The sequence below is a fragment of the Echinops telfairi genome, unplaced genomic scaffold (genome assembly GCF_000313985.2).
Source record: "Echinops telfairi isolate 266 unplaced genomic scaffold, ASM31398v2 ScPeMD7_18;HRSCAF=68, whole genome shotgun sequence".
Classification (NCBI taxonomy): Eukaryota; Metazoa; Chordata; class Mammalia; order Afrosoricida; family Tenrecidae; genus Echinops; species Echinops telfairi.
The window spans coordinates 60268802-60289440 of record NW_022103915.1 but is presented as its reverse complement, the minus strand read 5'-3'; the positions used below and the strand labels follow the sequence as shown (position 1 = coordinate 60289440).

Genomic DNA, 20639 nt, shown 5'->3' with positions numbered 1-20639 from the left:
CAGGAAGTCAGCCTTGTCAGCTGAGGCAACCGCACACTGGTCTGACCATCAGAGAGACAAAAGAACTAAAAAGTGGGGGCTCATGGAGCCATTTTATCTCTCTGCCCTTCAGTTAATCCCACATATGTTTATTGGCCAGGTTGGCACAATAAACCTTAACAATCTCAAATATTTTGCAAAATTTTCCCTATCACCACACCAATGTTTATGCAAATATTGTCCAATCATTTAAGAGTTTAATCTCTGCATGCCAACAATTCTTGTATTGTGTTCTGAAGCTGGTCTGTATTTGTCTAATTTCCTTTTCTCTACAGTGTTTTAAATTCTATACATTGGCTAAACTAATGACACTATCAATAGAACTACCTTATTTCCCATGGGAATGACTGATAATGTTCTCTAACATAAAGTGAACTAGAGGCATATATAATTCACATATGAATGGATTTTAGGCTGGTACTTAATTCCAGCCACAATCTAAGAACAATCAGTTCTTAATGCAAGACCCTGCTTGATGCTCACTCTCATGAAGAGAGCATTGGAGATATGGTTATGGTAGTACCCATCTATTCCCCAGTATCAGAAAGAATAGCATCTGGGTCTTAAGGCTTGCCTTACTGCATCTAAATAAGGCATTAACTAATTCACATGGAAGCAGTACACCAGCCTATGTGATCCCAGGATTTAAATAATAACATCCAAATACGAAGGAAGGGATACTATGAGCGTTTAAATTGTGAACTGCTGGTTTGCAGAGGACAGTGGAAGGGCAAAATCAATTTTCAGGGTCCACACATGGATGAAGCCTCCTGGAATCCTCAGACCAAAGTGGAGGGATATGAATAGCCTTGTTATAAGACACAGAGCATTGTAAAGTTGATTATGGCAGAAGTTAGGTTACAATGTAATATCTTACCATTTGCTCTTCCTGTTGATCTATTTTAACGTTGTTTCAGTTAAAAAAAAGTGAAGGGGAACACACATGGATGAAGCCTCTAGTGCACCTGCTCTGACAGAGACCAGGGATGTGAACAGCCTTGCAAACCGCATTGGAAAGTGGATTACTGCAGAAGCAGTCAGGTTGAAACATGATATCCTATCACTGGATATCTCTTGATTCATTTTGCATTTGTTCTAGTTTTTAATATTTTGTTTTTTCCTGAGGTTTTTATCTGTTCTACTTTGTTATTCTTTGTTGCTGTTGTTTTTTGTATGTTTTTTATGTATATTAATTCCAAGTAGAGGTAAACCTATAGTGACTAACTGGATTAAGGATCTCTTGGAGGTATGGCAGGGGTGGCTAGGGGAGAATGATGGGCTGATAATAATGAATACAAGAAAGAACAAAGTATTCTAAAGTTGATTATAGTGATCTTTGTACAACTCTTCTTAATATGATAAATAATGAATTGTGTGATGTGTGAATTATATGCCAATAAAACTGTTCTAAAAAAGAAAAATACCTATACATTCTAACACTATTTGAGAAGACTCAACGTCATTATATGACAACTAAAATTAAAAGCAAGAAGGATCTAGAACTGGATAATTAATGCTAGCCAAGGATGGTTTGTTAATTAGAGGGTCATGACTTTATAAAAAGGTCAAAATGGCAGGAGGAGCAGCTTCTGCTGAGCACAAGGGGCCATTGAGAAAACCACCGAGGAGAAAGGACATCCGGTTGCTTAGGTTTGCAATGCAGATGAGAATGCCTTATTCTGAGGTGGAGGGGAAATGTCACAGAGGACACTTATTGACAAGGAAGAGAAATGACCAGGAGTATTTAAGGAAGGAAAGGCTAGGCTCCTTTGCTGCTCTGTGAAAATGGAGTTGGGTTTATGATCAGGGCTGCCCTAATCTATAAAGCTGCTAACCCCCAAACTTTGAAGAAATTTTCTGTATTTCTTCAAGAACTATTATTAATATGTTAGTATATGCATTTGCTTTCCCTGCTGAAATCAAAGAAAATGTGAAGTACTAACTTCAAGACTAGAATTTTTAGAATGGATTACACCTGAATATAAAGAAAATAAAAATCTTCACACCAGGACCAAGAAGCAATGTCTTGATAAACTGAGAAACTACTGAAGTTGTCAATAATTTAATCTTACTTGAATCCATAAGCAATACCCATGGACACAATAATTGAGATATCAATAAAATGTATTGTATTTCAAATCTATTAAAAATGACCTGTTGAACTTGTTGAATCGCAAAGATGTTTCCTTGAGGACTGGCATGTACCAGAACCATGTTGTGCATTTTAATTGCCTAATACATATATGTAAATTGGACAATGAACATGGAAAACCAAAGATGAATTCATGTTTTTGAATTATGATATTGGTGAAAAATATTTAACAAATCATGAACAAACACGTCTGTCTTGGAATAAGTACAACCAAAATGTTCCTTGGGAGTAAGAATAGTAAGACTTTGTTTCATGTACTTCGGGTATGTTAGTAGGAGAGACTTGTCTCTGGAGCAGGACACCATGCTTGGACTGGAGAGCGTTAGCAAAAATGAGAAAGGGCCTCAATGAGAATGGTTGACACAGTCGTTGCCCCAGTAGGCTCGAACGTGGCAATGATTGTGAAGACAGGCAGGATGGAGCAGTGGTTTGTCGCTCTACATAGGGTCTCTAATATTCAGAACCACCTTCATGGCACCTAACAACACATGTACACACATTATCTTCTCTATACAACATGTTATGCATAAACTCCATTCGGACAAGATCCAATTACAAATACAGTCATCGTCGCCTAGTTGCTTTGTGTATTTGCATCTGTCTAGTTCGCTAGCTAGATTGCTAGCTCTCTGCCAGGGACAGGAAAGGGTTTACTGGGGACCCTGGTCCTGGAGAGCCAGGTAGTCACATGGTAGTGTATGTGGGGAGGGGTGCTTCCTCTAAGCTTTTATGCAGGTTACTGTCCTTCACTCACCCCATCTGGCTGCCCCACATAGGCCAGAGCTCAAAGTTCATATAGTACCAGAGGATATAGGTCAGGAAATAGGCAGGGAGTGTCAGTCAGGATGGGTAAATGAGGCTTCTTGTCCATGGTGGACCACAGGTGTGGGAAGATAAGGCAGCCGCAGGGAAGGCCTTACCATATCGATGGCAGTAGGGGGGCTTTATTCCTTTAAGAATGCACTGGTATGTGGTGAGTATGGCATTTCAAATGAATGCCATGTCAGACTGGCTGCAGGTGAGGATCGCTTGCCCTGTGCAACAGTTTGCAACTCTGGCTGATGGCCTCGCTGTGCTGCCACATTCAACCAGCTTCTCTCCCTGTGGGTGTGCTGGTGCTGGATGAAACGGGTCCCCTGGGAAGCACGTGCAGCCGTGGGTTCTCCTAGGCTGAGGTGTTGGTGCTTCAGCAGCAGCGGGGGTGCTGGGAGCTTTTACTGCAAGCTTCACAGGGGGGAGACTTCCGGCCCCTCAAGCTGCACTCTTGGATCCAAAGAGGATGCCCAGAAAGGCTGCCGTTCAGCTCAGCCTGCTTAAGGCCACTGATAGTCATGGGGCTCCCTATGGCAGGGGCATCATGCTCCAGGGACCCCTCCCTTGAACCCCTCGCCCTCAGGACCGGTCCACAGGCTTCTAAATTGGCTTCTGGCAAGCGGTCTCCATATTTGGGTCTCCAAGGAAGAGCCCTCAGAAGGCTATTCAGCACCCCTGAGTCCCAGCTCACCCCATTCTCACAACTGTGCGGCTGTGAAGAAGGTGGGGTTTCCCAGGTTCGAAGTCAGCCAAGCCACGTGGTGTTTTTCTTCTCTTGACTTCCAGGATGTCTTTGGGATTCAGATCTGAACGCTTCTCCTCTGACTGGCTAGGCAAGGAGCTGGGACTGAAGTGGAAGGGCGTCATGTTGATCATCCTGGAAGTAAAGCAGGGCCTGGTGATGACGGTGGTGGATTTCAAGAAGTGTCCGCAGTGATACAGACTGATCAGAGGCCAGAGAGAAGGACTCACAGTAGTCCTCCTAGGGCCATCCTCTTGAAGTTTCGGACACATGGGGCCTGATTCTCACTGTGTGGTCAGACCTGGCATTCTCGGAGTGGAAGCCCCTCAGCTCCTACGGTTGCATGCCTAGATCTGAGGAGAGTTTGCAACCCCTAGTTCTGCCACACCCCAAAGGCAAAAGAGCACCAGAGTCACCAGGTGCAATTCACACCTTCCTCTGCCCTTCCTTGCCCACGAGCCCTGGAAAGGGCCTGGTCATGGCTGCAGGGAGCAGCGGTCACCTGACTCAAGCCCTCGGCTCCACAGAGGTAGTGTGACCACAGATGACTGCTCACGGAGAACACACCATATTCTATTCACACCACATCCAAATCACATAATGCCTTATTTCACAGGAAGGGTAGCAGTTATACCTGTAGTATATATACATATATTTGCTTATATTAATATTGAATATAATTATTAAAACGAATAATAACTTTCAAACTTTTATCCTATGCTTAATTACCTGAAATGTATGATAATATATTTAGCTTAAAAATTCTCACAATAAAAAACAAAACAAATAATTTCTTGACCTTCCTTTTAGCGTTTTTATTATGACTTTTTTGTTGTTTAAGTAGAAAATAAGTTTACTGTGGCTTGTTTTTAAACACAGAAAGGAAGGAAAACTGTTCAAAAATCAACATTAAATTGCAGAGCCTGCTAAATAGTTTGGTATGTACTGCTTGCGTTGATTTACTACATAACCAATATATATAGTTAAACATCAATGCATATGCAACACACCTGAGAATATATAGAATACATTTATTATGATTCATCTTTTCAGAGAATTTCTGTTTTGTTTAGAGAATATTATGCATAAATACACAGAGAAGAATGCCTGCTTTAAAAATAAAAAGATGCTATTCTTCACATCCCAGTTTTCATTTACTAACTGATTAAATTTGGCTTATTCTCTTAATTTTACTTAACCTCAATTTTATCACCAGGTTAGAGATGAGGAGAGTAGTAATTTATACAAGGTAATTGTACATAAACTTTAGTTAACATACATAGTTTATTATGTATATTATGCCACCATTATTAGCTACTAAATTTTTAAATAATATTTCCTTTTTCTATTGATAAGGCATGTTAGAGTAATGGAAAAGATTACTTGATAATTTACTACTCTTTTTTTTATGGGCCGAGGCAATTTGCTAATATTGTACTTGGGGTAATGCGTATGAATTAATACCTGAGGTTCTCAAGATTTGCTTTTTGTTTTCTCTTCCCTGGTGCAGTTCTGCTTGCTGAAAAATCTATTATCTTTTACATTCCTCCCCACTTAATGTGAGGAACAATCTCCAGGTTTTCCTCCACATCACTGATGTTTATTTTCCACAGTTTTTCTAGTGTCTTTTTTGTTATGTTCTTTGATTATTTGTGACTCTGCAGTCTTTTATTAGGTTATCACACTTTCTTTTATTTCTACCTGTCTTTTATTCAGTTCCCTCTTCTTCAAGGTTCGTAGTTGTAGCATCTCATCTTTTTATTGCTTCACCAAGTTCATAATTGTATGTGCTGTATTGAAAAGATAAAGCACATGCTATACAAAATTTATTTTCTCCTGAAGGGAGTCAGTAAGTCTTTTTCTCATTCTTTATCTGCTATGTGACATTTAGCCTCTTTCTATACTGTGCTTCTTTCCATGGAAGCATCATTTTCTCTGTCTCTATGTCTTCCTATTTATTCATCTATAAATAATAGAATGTATTGTTAAGCTTTTTTTCACCTTTTATATTAACACTATTGACGTGAATACTGCTAGATTCTTCCCTCAGATCTAAAGCTACCAGGAAAGTTAATGAGAGATTTCATTACCATTTAACAGATTCAGCAATCTGAAAACAGTGAAGAGGCACTTAAGTAAGGTGACCAGACGTCCCACTTTTGGCGGGACAGTCCCGGTTTTCAACAAATTTTCCCACGTTCCACGGCGTTTTAAAAAAGTCCCGAATTTTGGAGCACAACAAGCTAGGGTATACGGTTTTCAGGTGCCATATGGCTATTTCGCCAGGATATGAGTTTCATCAATGGTGTCCCGCTTTACCAATGTTAAAATCTGGTCACCTTACACTTAAGCCACAAACCACTTAAAAGGTGAACTTCCTAGCATTATTCCACTGTACATGGTGAGCTTCGTAGCGGGTTTAGCTTTATGAATCATCTTTTGATGTCTCCCAGTGCTGTTATGGGCACTCAGTGTTCCTAATTATTATTTGAACTGATACCCTACTGCATCAGGAAGAAAGCATTCTGCTCAACAGAAGAGCAGATGCAGGACACATTTCTGTGTGATGTTAGATGACTGATATGCTTTTGGACATTAATCCCAAACAGGGAGGGCTTCCAAGAAAATCAAACACAAATAAGTAAACAGCATGCTAAACATTAATAAGACCAATAAATTGTTTTGGATCTATTAGTTAGTCACTGGACTAACAAAGTATAGCATACTGTATAATTTTTGAAAAATGCTTGAAAAATAATTTGTGTGATTTAAATAAAATATTGTTCCTTTGTTCCACCATACTATTGTGTCTTGCATATTACTCTGATGATAGAAACTATGCTGCCAGTATCTCAAATACCAACAAAGTCATCCATGGTAGACGGTTTTAAGAGCTTCCAAATTAAGACAGTCTAATCAGAAAGGTCTGGTGATCCACTTCTAAAGATTAGCTCATGAAAACCCTGTGGATCACAACTGAATATGGTGCAATACAGTTGGGGAAAATAAGCACTCTAGTTTGGAAGATACTGCACAGTTACCATAGCAGTGGACGATGGTCAACATGCCAACCATCATAAAGATGGCACGGGACTGAACAGCATTTTGTTACATTGAGCATAGATTTGACATGAATTGGAGCTGACTAAATGACAGCTGACATGATCACCATTTGTTCTATGCTCGGCCAATCCTACAAACGATGGCTCACTAAATTAATGGTAATTGGTTGGGTTGGGTTATGATATTCTTTGCTGAATTCTCATAAGACTTCACTGCTTTTCAGAAAGAGAAGAATAACTTATCAGCTCCCCCACAACCATTCATGAGAATTACTCCACTTAGCTTCTATATCTAGAAATCTAGCAATAGATAGCATATTAACGATAAAGGATGCCTTCACCAACCCACCCATGTACATTTCATTGTTCTATAGTTTTTAAACTACCAGTGTATACTTATTTCAGTTACGTGAAGTCTAATTGCAAACAGATGATGGTGAATGAATTGAATGAATTACTACTCTATGTGGAAGTTTTATTTATCTTGGGATTTACTATTCAGATTAAATTGGCAAGAAATCAAACCCAAATAAATGTAATTATCATATATGACTAAAGCGACAATATCTTTAGAATTTGATATTAGTTGTAATTAGCCCTACAAAGTAATGTGTACTCAATATCCTACAAAACTTACTTAAAGTTATAAAACACTTAATTTAATGGAATACATATAAATGCATATGATTTTTCATTGTGGATTTTTATACCAGTAATAAGAGCTCATTATACTAGAATTCAATAGCTTGATTTCCAATTTACTGATCTCTAATGTTAAAGTGGGTTAAGCCCCAGGCTGCTAAAGCCAAGATCAGCATTTCCAACCATCCCTGGCCCCGTCAAAGAAAGGTGAAACTGTCTGGTCCCACAGAAATGCAGTTTCCCAAGCCTATGTGCTTGCTATGAGTTGGAAACAACTCAATGGCCATGGGTTGTTTTTCTGTTTGTTTTCATTTGGAAATACATTTTTCATTTTTAATGACATGAAAAGTATATTTCTTTTAACATATAAATTTACATAAATTTATAAATAATAAACATATAAATAATATGTATTTATAAATATATAAGATTTATCTAATCTATTATATATAATATACAATATATTATACACAATACAATATACAACACATATTATATAATATATAAATAAATATAAATAATAAACTTTATAAATAATATATATTTTTATCTATATATAAAATATACATATACATTTACATCATAGTATAAACTTTACATCTTCACATGAACTTAAACTTCAATCATCTCAGTGACTGTTTATTGAAAGTATACTATGTAAAAAATGTTTTGACGAGGTCTACAGATACCACGTTTGAATTTTCCTAATTCTAATTAGATTTTGAGGAGCCCTGGTGTCATAATGAATTAGACCTCAGGCTGGTAATTTGCCCTGGCAGCTGTTTGAATCCCCTAGCCATTCCACAGAAAAATGAGGCTTTCTGCTTCCAACAATATTTAGCAAATCAGATACAATTCCATTCTGTCTTTTAGGGTCATTATGTATCAGGATTCATTTGATAGCAGTGAGTTTGTTTGTTAGACTTAAAAATATTTATAAATGTGAGGTTTTGAGTAAAACAATTGAGCATATATCACTTCTCTTATAAAACAAAACAAAAGCTCCACTGCAACTGATTGATATAAATTCTTTCAAATAAATAAAAACTTAAAGGACTTATTTTTACATGCACACTATTGATTTCAACCATTAATCCAATTAATGACTACAAACAGTTCACTGGTCTATGTTCGAAATGACAATAAAAATAATCTTAACAGGAAAATGCGTTCATTTTCAGTTCTTGAATTTATGAAAGATATTTTAGTGTTAAAAGTTATCTAAACTTATGTTCGGGTCATCCTGGTCAACAAAATTAGAATTCCTGAGACAAAATAAAACTATTCAAGAGAAGCTAGATTCAGCAAAGCTGATTCAGCACATTATTATAGTGTTATCACTAAAAAATTCCAAAGTGAATATGATGGATTGCATTAATACTCTTTAAAAGTAATTTTAAATCTTCAGAGGCTCTGTGTTTATCTTTTAGTAGGCACCGGAAACCAATACATATGAATTTAATCTTCCCCAAGGACTTTCAAATGCTATATAGTTCCATAAAACAAGCCAAGCAGAACTTTCACTGCTTTATTCTTTTCCTTTGCTTCCTACTTTTCATCTTTTGATCAGGTGCTGGGCACTAGATAGGACTTTGCTCATTTCTGGTGCTGAAGGATTACAGTACAAAAGGCAACATGAACTAAGTGCTCTGTTATCTCCTGAGCGATAGCTAACATTGTTGGAGTTACTTATGGCATGGTGTAATAATGATTCCTATGATTAATATTATTTCATATAAAGTAGTGTCTATTTTTTATTTTATATAAATATTACTTATCATTTATATTAACTAGTTCTCTATATTTATATCCTTGATATATTTAACTATAGATACTTATTGTATATATTTTTGATAAAATATTTGAATCTAGGCCCTAAAATGAGCCTATAGATTTCCTATGGTTACTTGACATGACCAAATTCATGTTAATTTCTGACTTGCTTACCTCAAGACCTGGGAGTCACTTGTCTATAAATCAAATTTCTGTTAATGTCAGTAAAATGGACACATTAAATTTCTTATTTATTAAAACATAAGGATGTGCCCAAAACATCAGGCTTTCAGCTATGTGTATATATACTGGTAGATCATTGTAGGGGTTAGATTTCATTTCAACCTTAATTTGTTTGAGCATCTAGGGTTGGAGTCCACTTTGAGAGTGTGGTCTTTCCTACAAGAGAGTGTTTTAAAAGAATTGTGTTTTGAATTTGTTTGTACTAGGATTATATTGATTTCTCCTAATCACTGTTATTGACATAATGTGTGATAGAAACAAATATTGGAAATTAATGATAAGAGAGAACTTGTAAGGCAGACTGCTTTCAGCCTTTACAATTGGACCTGTTACATGTAGCATTAGGAGTTGTTGGGAGGAAATGGATTTTTGTTTGAAGCTTAGGCAGAGGCTTAATGAAGGTATGCCCTACTGAGTGCCTCCAATGAAAGGACATTTGCAATTGAAAAGAAATACAAAAGGACTGTTGGGAAATGGAAGGCTGGAAAAAAAGTGACTTTGATTTTTTTGAATCTTGAGTAAGTTGTTTTCCTGTGGATGCACCTAGTGCAGAAACGTCTGTGCCCTTGAGAGATCTCTCAGCTCCAGGACTGAAAGTCAAAAGTAGCAGGTGGAGAGCCTGAAATGCTCACTAGGTGACCATCTAGATTGCCGAATTAAAGTGGGGGAAGTGCAGCAATGGAGAGACAGGTTGAGTCTGTCCACTGATATCCATGGACCCGGTTCACAGGGGCTAGAGGAGAGATGAGAGCAGGCTGGCTGATCTGAAGTTTAAAGAGTTGCAGGGAACCTGAGCCTCTGGCATGACCTTGTGACAGGGAAGTCATGTGGGAAACTCTCTAGCTCTCTAAGGTACTCAGGAACCCAGCTTGAAATGGTTGGAACTGAGTTGACCAGAACCAGACTGGATGAAGGGGAAGAGGTTTGGCTCCTAGAGTGGGTGCATACTGGTTCCTGCCTTGAGAAACGGCCTGCTCTAGATTTGACTTTGCTCATGGAAGCAGACACCCAGGTTCTAACTCGAAGGAAGATTCTTTGATTTAAAGAATACGCTTGTCTCCTCAGAGCACTAGGTTGATAGAAATTGGATACCCCAAATGGAGGAGTTTAAAGGCATGGGGCAGGATATTGATAGATAATAGCATTTAGGTGTAGGTGTTCACAAGCCTGCAATTGTGAGCCATACAATATTTTTGCTTTGTTCACCTATAGAATATAAGATTTAAGTGGGGGTGAGTACATTTTCAGTTGTCCACATTTTAGTTTTATCCTGTTGGGCACAAACAAAATTTATAATAGTCTTTGGCGATTATGAATAATTAAAATGGTGTCAAGTTGGCAAAGGTTGGCCTGTGGTTATTAGATTTTATGCCACCTCGAATGTCTATGAAAGTGGAGGGGTGGAATCCAACCAATCAATCGGGTCATCACCTGATGATGCCTCCCTGTGGGTGTGGTCTTTTCAACAAAAGAGAACTTCTCCTTTCTCTTTCCCTTAAACTTCATCCTCTCTTGGATTCTGTGTCTGCCTCCATGGGCAGCCCCAAATGGGCAGCTAACCCTGGGAACTAACCTCTGAGTTGTCTACACCCTACCATGTTTCCAAGAGACTTTGCACCTGCCGGCCTGTGAATTCCTTGCATCTCCCTTCACCTTTCTATGTCATAGGCCTTTAGCTATGTAAGTCTGAAGAGGTCTTTGGCTAGCACTGGGCCCAAGAACTTGATGCTGCGATGCTTTCTCAATATAAAATTACTTCTTGATATACATTTCTTTCTTACACATGTATGAGTTTCACTGGATGTTTCTCTAGCCAATCCTGCCTAGCACATTAATTGTTTGCATCATTTATGGGAAAATATAAATTCATTATTTATAACCTAAGAATCTCCAGGATATATGCACCTCGGGTTTCCCTTTTGGGTTGTTTTAATGTAGCGGTAGATCAAGTTTCCCAAATCAAGCTGAGTTGCATACAGGGAAACTTCAGGTGCGCAGTCCTTCGTTATACTGAACTCTATGATTGGTCAGGCCAGTCAAAATGACTTACATGTATAAATACTTGCTTTGACACTCTGTAAACATTACTATAGTAATGAACAACTTAAAATTAAGTGATAGAATAAGTATATTTCTATCTTTTATACCATTTATGTAACAAATTCTTCAAAATTTAGTTAAGAAATATCTTCTAAAATTTTTCTCTGCTCTTCTGACCCTCTTCCCCTCTCGTTGCACCTAATGGATGTCAATATCATAATGTTGGTTTGGTATATACCTTTCTGCTAGATTTTGAGTCCCTTGAGCATATTAGTCATTATTTATTTATATTTGCACCTTTGTAACAACAAATATACACTATATTCTTCTCCTCTATGGAAACATACTTTGCTGTGTGGAGTTCAAGTGCTGTTGAGTCAGTCTGATCATAAGGACCTTATGTTCAGCAGAATGAACCACTACCAGGCCCTGCACCATCCTCTCAAATGTGATTGAGCCCAGTGCTGCGACCACTGTGTCAATCCATCATACTGAGCAGATTCCTCTTTTGTACTGACCCCCTACTTTACCAAACATGATGTCCTCCTCTCCTCCAGGCCACTGCTGCATTCTGTTGTGCATGGGAGAAATTGAAAGGCTAGAAGATGTGAGCATGGAGAATCCTGTTCTTACCAGACAATAGGGAAAACAGAAAGCTGTTACTGATTTTAGAAAATGGTCTTTTACCTAGAAAATATAGGCAAGGAGACAGACTATTAGGAAGCTCAAACAGTAGGATTTGGCAGAAGTTTTGGAGACTCAAACTGAACCATAGATTCTAAAACACATTTTAGAATCCTGAGGATTTGTGTTCTAATCTCCAATCTCTCCAACCATCTTGCTACCCCTAATTGATTTTTGTTCCCATTCACTGCTTTCCTAAAGTTATCTACTCTTTGAACATGCAACTTCCATTTTGATTTCATCAAGAATAAAAAGAAGAAGAAAAAAGGTTGCTAAGAAAAGAAACCCTTTCATCTACTTACTGCACAGAAGGGACCAAAAAACCAAACCTACTGCCACGGAGTCAATTCTGACACATAACGATGCTATAGAAGGTTCCCAAGTCGGTCATTTTTACAGGCGCAGACGGCCTCTATTTCCCCCACCGAGTGGCTGGTAGGTTTGAAAGATCGCCTTTGTGGTTCGCAGTCCAACTCTTACCAACAATGCCACCAGGTCTCCTATCAGAAGGCCTATTTGTACTTAATCCCCCCCCCCTCCCCCCCCACCATAAGGCAGTGTCCTTAGTTCCTCTCTCCAGGCTAATTTCCTACCAGAGCTCTGAATTCCTATCTCATCCGGAATCTTGTTTCTCTCTGTTTTATGGGTCTCATTTCTAATAACAACTTTATCTCCCATTAAGGCCCTTTGACAACATTCTCTCTCTACATTATCACTTCTTTATCCTCAAAATTCATAAAAGATAAGTTTCGATTAATTAACTCCTTTTCCTGCTACCCACTGATCTAAATCAAAATTAAAATTTTAGATCCCCAACTTTATTTAGGCATCATGACTAAGTTCACTAATGCATTCCTAAGTAATTTATGCATTTTTATCTTTAGTGTCCTAGTATCATATGATAGTTATATCTCACATTCTTCTTTTAATGAAGATTTCCTTTATAAATGAAAGTATATATTTACCAGCTTTTAATAAGCTATTGTCATATGCAATGACCTCATATGAGGTTCAATTCCTTTGCAAGGACATTAAATATTCACTGATTCATCAGGAACTGCAGTGAATATTAGAAATTGCAGGAGTGCTGAGAGGCTCTTATATAAATATCATTAGCCACTCTTGAATAGTATACATGTAAATCAATAGTTATTTTAAAGTTAGTACACTGCAACTTTCATTTGGAGGAATGTTTTGTGCTTCAGTCCATTTTGATAACTGTTTTAACCAGCAAGTATTATCAGACAAATTCCAAGATGCATTCCAATAGGTTCTTCTTCCCAACAGTAATAGTGTTACTGTTTTTGTTAGCTGGATCCTGATTGATGGAGACCCCGTGCACAACAGAATGAAACACTACTGAGTCCAGTTCTACATGATCCCCTTGACTGGTTGCAATCACACATTGGTGATCTATAATGTTTTTACTATCAAATTTTCAGGAGACCAACAGGCATTTTTTCCTAGTCCATCTAATTCTAGAATCTGTACAGAAACCTATAAAACATTATAGAAACAGCCAAGCCTCCAGTGACAGATGAGTGGTAATTGCATATGAGATGCATTCACCAGGAATCAAACTCGGGACTCTCATACTTTGAGATAATTACTTTTGTTTTAAATCACTGGATTATAGGAAATTTTGATGCACAGCAATAGATAACTAAAACAAAACAAAATGAACTCATTCCCAATGAGTTGATTCAGATGCACTGGGACTCTGGAGGTGTAGTTGTTACATAATCTGTTGTCAATTTGAGAGGAGTACAAGTAAAAGGATGGAGTCTAGCCTGTCAATCATTGTATACCCAAGGAGGCCTCTGTGTGGGCATGGCCTTCTCCTGAGGATTCTGGGAATTCCTGTATTTCCTCCTTGGAGGCGGAAGACACACTCTCTCTGCTCACTCCTGCGAGGCAATTCTGAGAGGAAGCTACATGGACCTACCCTGTGAAGCCCTGGGAGCTGAAGGAACCACGTGGAGTCCCCTGCCAGTGCTGAAATGCTTACAATGCCACTAGATCTACAAGAATTCCCACCTAATGGCCTGTGATCTTCCTGCACTTGGCATCATTGCATGTGTTTTGTGAGTCTGAAGAGGACTTTATAGATTGGTATCAGACATATGGGCTAACATGGGACTTATGGGCTTGATCTGGACTGGGGTGGAATGTTTTCTCAATGTTCAATTGCTCTCATATATAAACCTCTTTCTTATACACATAGGAGTGTCAATGGATTTGTTTCTCCAGTCTACCCAGACTAACACAGAAGGACAGAGTAGTGTTGTACCCTAAGGTTTCTGACAGTGTCATCTTCCTCAGATGAAGTAGCTGATAGGTTGGACTTGCTGATCCTGTGGTTAGCCTCCCACTGTGCCACCAGAGCAACTTCATAAATAACCAGTGCAACAGATTTGACTTTTCCACAAAGAAAAATCTCTTTTCTTAGAGTAGTGATGGTTGATGATTCATTTTATATTATTAAATAGTTATAACTTCTTGGATAAAAATGTATTTAGTCCGTTAAAACCACAAGTATTATTCACAGTTATCCATTAAGTACTATCTTCAATCACTTTATAGGCTCCTAAAAAAAATCTAATTTTAAATTTAGGCTTATAAGAGAATGAATATAATACCTAACTCAATTTGTAAACCTTTGACTATATATGCCACCCAGGTTAACAAATGATGCGGGTCTGAGGATATAAAACATGCAAAGAGCGAAGGGTTCAGACAATGATAAAATTAAGCAGTTCATCTAGTCTTGACTCAATGTATGATATTTTTGCCTTGATTTTAGTATGCAGCATTGCTGTGCTTTGCTGAAAGGAAGCCAAGAGACTGTCCTGATGCCCAGCCTCAAGCTTTCAATGATCTGGTCGACCAGGAAAGACATGAATTGACACATCCACAGGAATCCAAATGGTAGATGGACTCCCTGAAACGGAAGACTGGCCTATCCATTTCATTCCCAAAGGGAGTTCGTATCCTCCTCAGGACCAAGGACAATTTGTAAATTCTACTAAGTATATTTAATATTGTAAAATAATAATAAGAAAACACACACACACACAAATAGTTAGAATGCGTTGACAGACACTAAAGATATCTCTCCCAAATATGATAATAAAAATTTTTAATCATCATTAATATGCATTCTGTCATCTCAAGCAAATCTCTCTGGAAAGAAATAGCCTTCTTACACAAAACCAAAAAATAATAAATAAGATAGCTCATTTGTTAGAGTTAGGATCCCAATAGATTCTCCTCTAAAAACTTCAAATTTGCATATGCAGATTCATTGTATTAGGAAAGAGTGCAAGAAGATTTTTATTATATTATTCTGTGATGTGTAAGTAAATCATTTAAAATCAATAATGCTATTTTATGACAAAATGTTATGATGTGTTTGTAAACTTTTTCTTCTTAATTTTTAAAAGATTTATTTGACTTATTTGATTGTTCTCGAGAATATACACAGGAAAGCATAACTAATTCAAGAGTTTTTACATGTACAATTCAGTGGCATTAATTACATTCTTCAAGTGGTCTAATCAATTGCCTCCTGCTTTTCTAAGTGGTTTCTTCCCAATTAACATAAATTTACTATCCTCTAGAGTTCCTATTTAATCTTTTGATTTGCTGTTGTCAAATTGATCAGGTATAGATAGTTATTAAGCGAGCATAATGCTCAAGGCAGGCATTTAACTTTGCTTGTTTGTTTGTTTTAGAGGCTCAGGGTCATTGTTTCCAGGAGACATTTCTTTACTTGACCTAACACCATGTTTAGTGCTTCTGTCCTATGTCCTCCTTCACTGAATAGTGGCAGGGTCTTAAAAGCTTACAGGTGGTCATAAAAGACACAGTTGGTCTCTGTTCACCCAGGGCAAGGGAGAGCGAGTCAGGAATAGGAGGAGGACAGGAAAATGGTGCCAACTAGTGAAAGAGATCTGTTGTGAACCTCTCTTTCCCTTAATTACGATTTCTTTTGAAGGGGTGTGTTAATTTGTCCATCTTACCTATATGCTGTCCGTACATGTGATAAAAGAAGCTGAAACAATATGCACTGTTGGTGGGCCCATAAGGATTTTTGGGAGCTATGCTGAAAACAGGGCTGAGCAGTCGAGCCTTTTCGCCTTCCAGTCGGGGTCGAGATGTCTCAATGTACATATAAAAACCTTTAAAAATAATTGAGGGTTGAAACAACAGTATTATTAGGTAACATGAAAGTTTCAGTCTTTGAGTCTTAGCAAGTTCATAGGAGGCAAGCACTAGTAGAGGAATTTGCATTTCATTCATATAATGTATGTCCACACAGACTTCAAAATATAATCCAAAGAAGAAATGACTTACATAATTAAGGCTACAGTCGCTAAAATATATTTTAAAAATATGAGACAAAATTGAAAATTAAATCATGAATTGTCCCAAACATATTCTTAATCTTTGAATTACATGTCAGGTATATATATATATATATATTTAGATATACCAAATTATTAATACTCTATATACAAATGTAAATGTATTCTCCAGAATCTTAAAATCATGTGTAAATATTGTCATGAATTTCATATTATGAGCGGTTTTCAAATTCCCAGGCTAGTGGACAGTGGCTACAAACACACCCTTCTTCAACTCCTACCTTCTTTGGAGCCGCTTCGATCGGCACTTGGTCCGGTGTTAGGGGTATACTTTGTGTTTCTTGTTGCAGTACTTTGTTTTGTCCAGTCAAAATTATCTGTATCGTCTTGAGCAAATAAACAAATGTTACCATCTTCAAATCCACAGTGAAATTCTCCTGTTAACACAGTAAATTAGTATAAGGATTGCACTCCCCATCTAATGAAGCATTAGAAAGGAATAATAGTGAAAAGGCATCAGAATGACACAAGACAAATACAAAAGTACAAATTTGACTCTGAACATAAACCTATTCCAATTCCAATGAAGAAGAAGAACTGGGATATGTAAATCCATCCCCTACTGAATAATTTGTCACCAATCACTTTCCCCTAAATATCAGGACAACTGAAATTAATCAGATTCGTGTTTGAATTATGGCTGTAAAACTTTCACGACTTTCACGTTGGAGTTATAGAAAGAATCATAACAACACTGTCAATTGAAATGATCCTTATGAAAGCAGAGTGGGTTAAACATTGAACTAGTAACAGAAACGTGTGGGGTTCAAGCTGGTCAGTTGCTCAGTGGGAGGAAGACAGGCTGTCTGCTCCTTCAGAGTCTCTGAAGCCCACAGGGACAGTGTGACTCTGGTTTACAGGGTCCCTGTGTGTCACCGTCAACTCAATGGCAGTGGGTTAACAACATTGAAAGGAGGATTCCTTGAATTTATAATTTTTCACACCTTTTCTAAAAATGCTTTCACATATACTCACTTGCACAAGCAGAAGTTTACACAGTGAGATAACAGAAAGTTATTTTATAAAATAATGCATACGTAACTTCTTTTAATAAGCATTTGCCAGATGATTGCAATTTATGTGCAATGAAAGAAAATTGAGAAAATATATCAAGTCCCATGAAAGGACTAGGGTTTCTTGGCTGCTCACTACATGCCTACCACAAATTCAGAGATAGTTTTCTTCAACTACTCCTGAAAGTAGCTGCTATGCTTCTAAGGATAGAAAGGTGACCTCAGTGGGACCTATTTCACTGGAATAAATAAAAAAGTTGATTAACATCCATAACAGGCAAAACTTGAACCCTATATATCTGCAATTGTGAAAAATATTAAATATAATTTGTATTATTTCAAAGCACTTCATAACAATTTTGTCAAATCATTGTAATCCTAGTTCATGAGTCACAAAGGGAAAAAATATTTGGCAGAGATAAACTAATAAATGGAAAGTCAACGCTGAATTCAGATTAGTACAAATTAATCTGAACTCTAATGATGTAGCGGACTACTTGTTGGGCTGCTAACCTCAAGATCAGCCATTCTAAACCACCAGACATCCACGGGAGCTATTGGCAGCCTGCTACTGCCATAAAGAGTTACCTCTAGGAAAATCGCAGGGGCAGTTCCCTCGCTCTGAGGCAACAACGACTAGATGGCAGTGAGAGAATTAATAACATATATAAAAAAGTACAGGGAAAAAAAAAAAAGTACAGGGACCTGATTTGAGTCCCATTCCTCTCCTTCAAATTAGTTAGATGTATTTCATTTCCTCCAGAGCCCTGGTGGCGTTATGGTACCCTTTGGGCTGCAGATGTCAGCAGTGGGAAAACACCACTGGTTCTGCAGGAGAAAGACAAGATTTTCTGCTCCCTAAAGAAAATCTTCTAGAATTGATTCTGGTGGCAATGGGACAACTCTTCTTGACATGATTGAATTGCTGAATTGTAGGACATGTGGATGAAATGCCAATAAAATTGGTAAAAATATAAAGTTGCCATTCTACCCAATGAATATAGGCTCCCTAATATTCAGAATTGGCTAGATGGCAATGATCTATGATTTCATTATTTTATTTTATTTTTGTATCCCATATTCTTAGGAATAGGAGCTTTAGGGCTGGGATCATGTCTCTGCACTAATTCGAAACAATTGGCACTTAGAAATGTAAAGAAAACAGAATTCTTTACCTTATAAAGCCTTCCTTTCACATTTTGAGTTTGTTTCTGTTTATATTCTGCAATCTAGTAAGATGCAGCTGCAGGAATATAACCTTTCAAGAAACTCTAAACCAGTACATTTATGGATAAACACTATTCCATGTGAGGTAGTTAGTTTATTGTGCCAACCTGGCCGATAAACATAGGTGGGGTTAATTGAAAGGCAGAGGGATAAATGGCTCCGTGAGTCTTGACTTTCGAGTTCTCAGGTCTCTTGCTTTGTGATGGTTGGACCAGGGTGCAGCTGCCTTAGCCAGTTCCCTGCTTCAGCTGGCAAGACTCACTTCCTGCAAGACATCCCTGAGGAGAAGCCGCGTGGACCTACCCCGAGGCAGCTCTGGGTGCTGGAGCAGCCGTGTGGAGACCCCTGCCAGTGCTGACATGCTTCCACGCTCACTGATTCGACTTTGCTCCTGCAGTCGGCATAATTGCGTGTGTTTTGTGAGATGGAGGAGGACTTTGTGGTTTGGTGTCAGACATGGGTTAATGTTGGACTTGTGGGTTTGAGCAGCACTGGGTTGGGATGTTTTCTTGATGTGCACTTAACCTTTATATAAAACTCTCTCCTATACATGAGTTTCTGTGGATTTGTTTCTCTAAAGTACCCAGACTAACACACCATGTAAAGGGTTCATTAGTTACATATTTATCACATCTGTCATGTAATAAGTCAGCTCATGATCCACTGATGCTATCAACTAAAGATATAAATTTGGTGAAACCAGGCTGGTTATAATATGTGTATGGATATGGTAATGTCTTTTAGACACAATATAAGATTTCATTAGTTGCTACTCTGAAGTTATGACAATCCCCTAAGGGCACTGTTTGATTTAAAATATTTTCAGTTTTAAATTATAGATAATTTGTACACTAATAACATTGAAAAATAAACTTAAAGGGTTAATATTTTAACCCTTGAATTTTATTAAATATTATGTTTTAAGTACTTGTTTTAAAATTAAGTATAGTAATTTTAAATTTAGCCTACTTAAAAAATGTTTATTTTTTTAATGAAAAACAAATATTACCTGAGAATAACAAGGTACTTTTCTGTATATCTACATTTCTAAGTAGAATCTACTCAATTTACAGTTTAAAACAATCTAAAAAAGGTTAGTCATGCCTAAGATTTTTCATAATTTGGCTTATTTGATATGTGACAGGTAAACTGTTGACAATATACTGAGAGGTGAAAAATAGTTCAATTTATTAAAATCAGACAAAGGAGTATACCAATCTAAGTCATTTTTCATTAATTTGTGGTATTTGTAGTTTTACAGTGAGGAAACATTATTTAAAACATTTTGTGAAAATTTGGCAGGTAAATTTTTTAAAATTTAAGGACTACAATAATATTATGATTGGCTGGTTATTTTATATGAGCTCATTAGAAGCCTCTTAAAATCAAATTTCATGAAATGTTTATTGGAATAAAGAATTTTTTACAGGTAAAGAAAATGCATGGATTGATATAGTTATCAAAATTCAATGTAAAATTAGAAACTGTAATAAAGAAATAGAAAAGTTTAATGTTAAAAATGTACACAAAGATAAAAAACTGAAGATTTAGTTTGTCTTGAGGTTTTTCACTAGTTTTCTAAAATACATCAGTTTGGCTGATTATCAGGACTCCATTAAAATAAAAATATTTCAAATAATCTGTAATATATGGTTTCCAAAATTTTGCTTGATTTTCCCCCCAAATAGGAAATTATAATTCAGGTGAAAAAAAAACAAAAACAGCTCTATTGCTCATGCCCCTTTGTTTTTTGCTCACTTACTCTCTCATTTGTTCTGTGAA

The 20639-nt window shown here is 37.2% G+C and overlaps 1 protein-coding gene across 1 annotated transcript in view; it reads right to left on the bottom strand.

Moving 5' to 3' along the window:
* MDGA2 (MAM domain containing glycosylphosphatidylinositol anchor 2) overlaps positions 1-20639 on the bottom strand; it is a 1014104-nt gene that overhangs the window by 22662 nt on the left and 970803 nt on the right. Inside the window, exons 13-14 of the mRNA XM_004698562.3 lie at positions 16839-16994; positions 16213-16371 (exon numbers count right to left, since the gene is read on the bottom strand). Of these exons, the coding sequence (XP_004698619.1) occupies positions 16213-16371; positions 16839-16994 (315 nt within the window). The remainder of the gene's footprint in view (positions 1-16212; positions 16372-16838; positions 16995-20639) is intronic.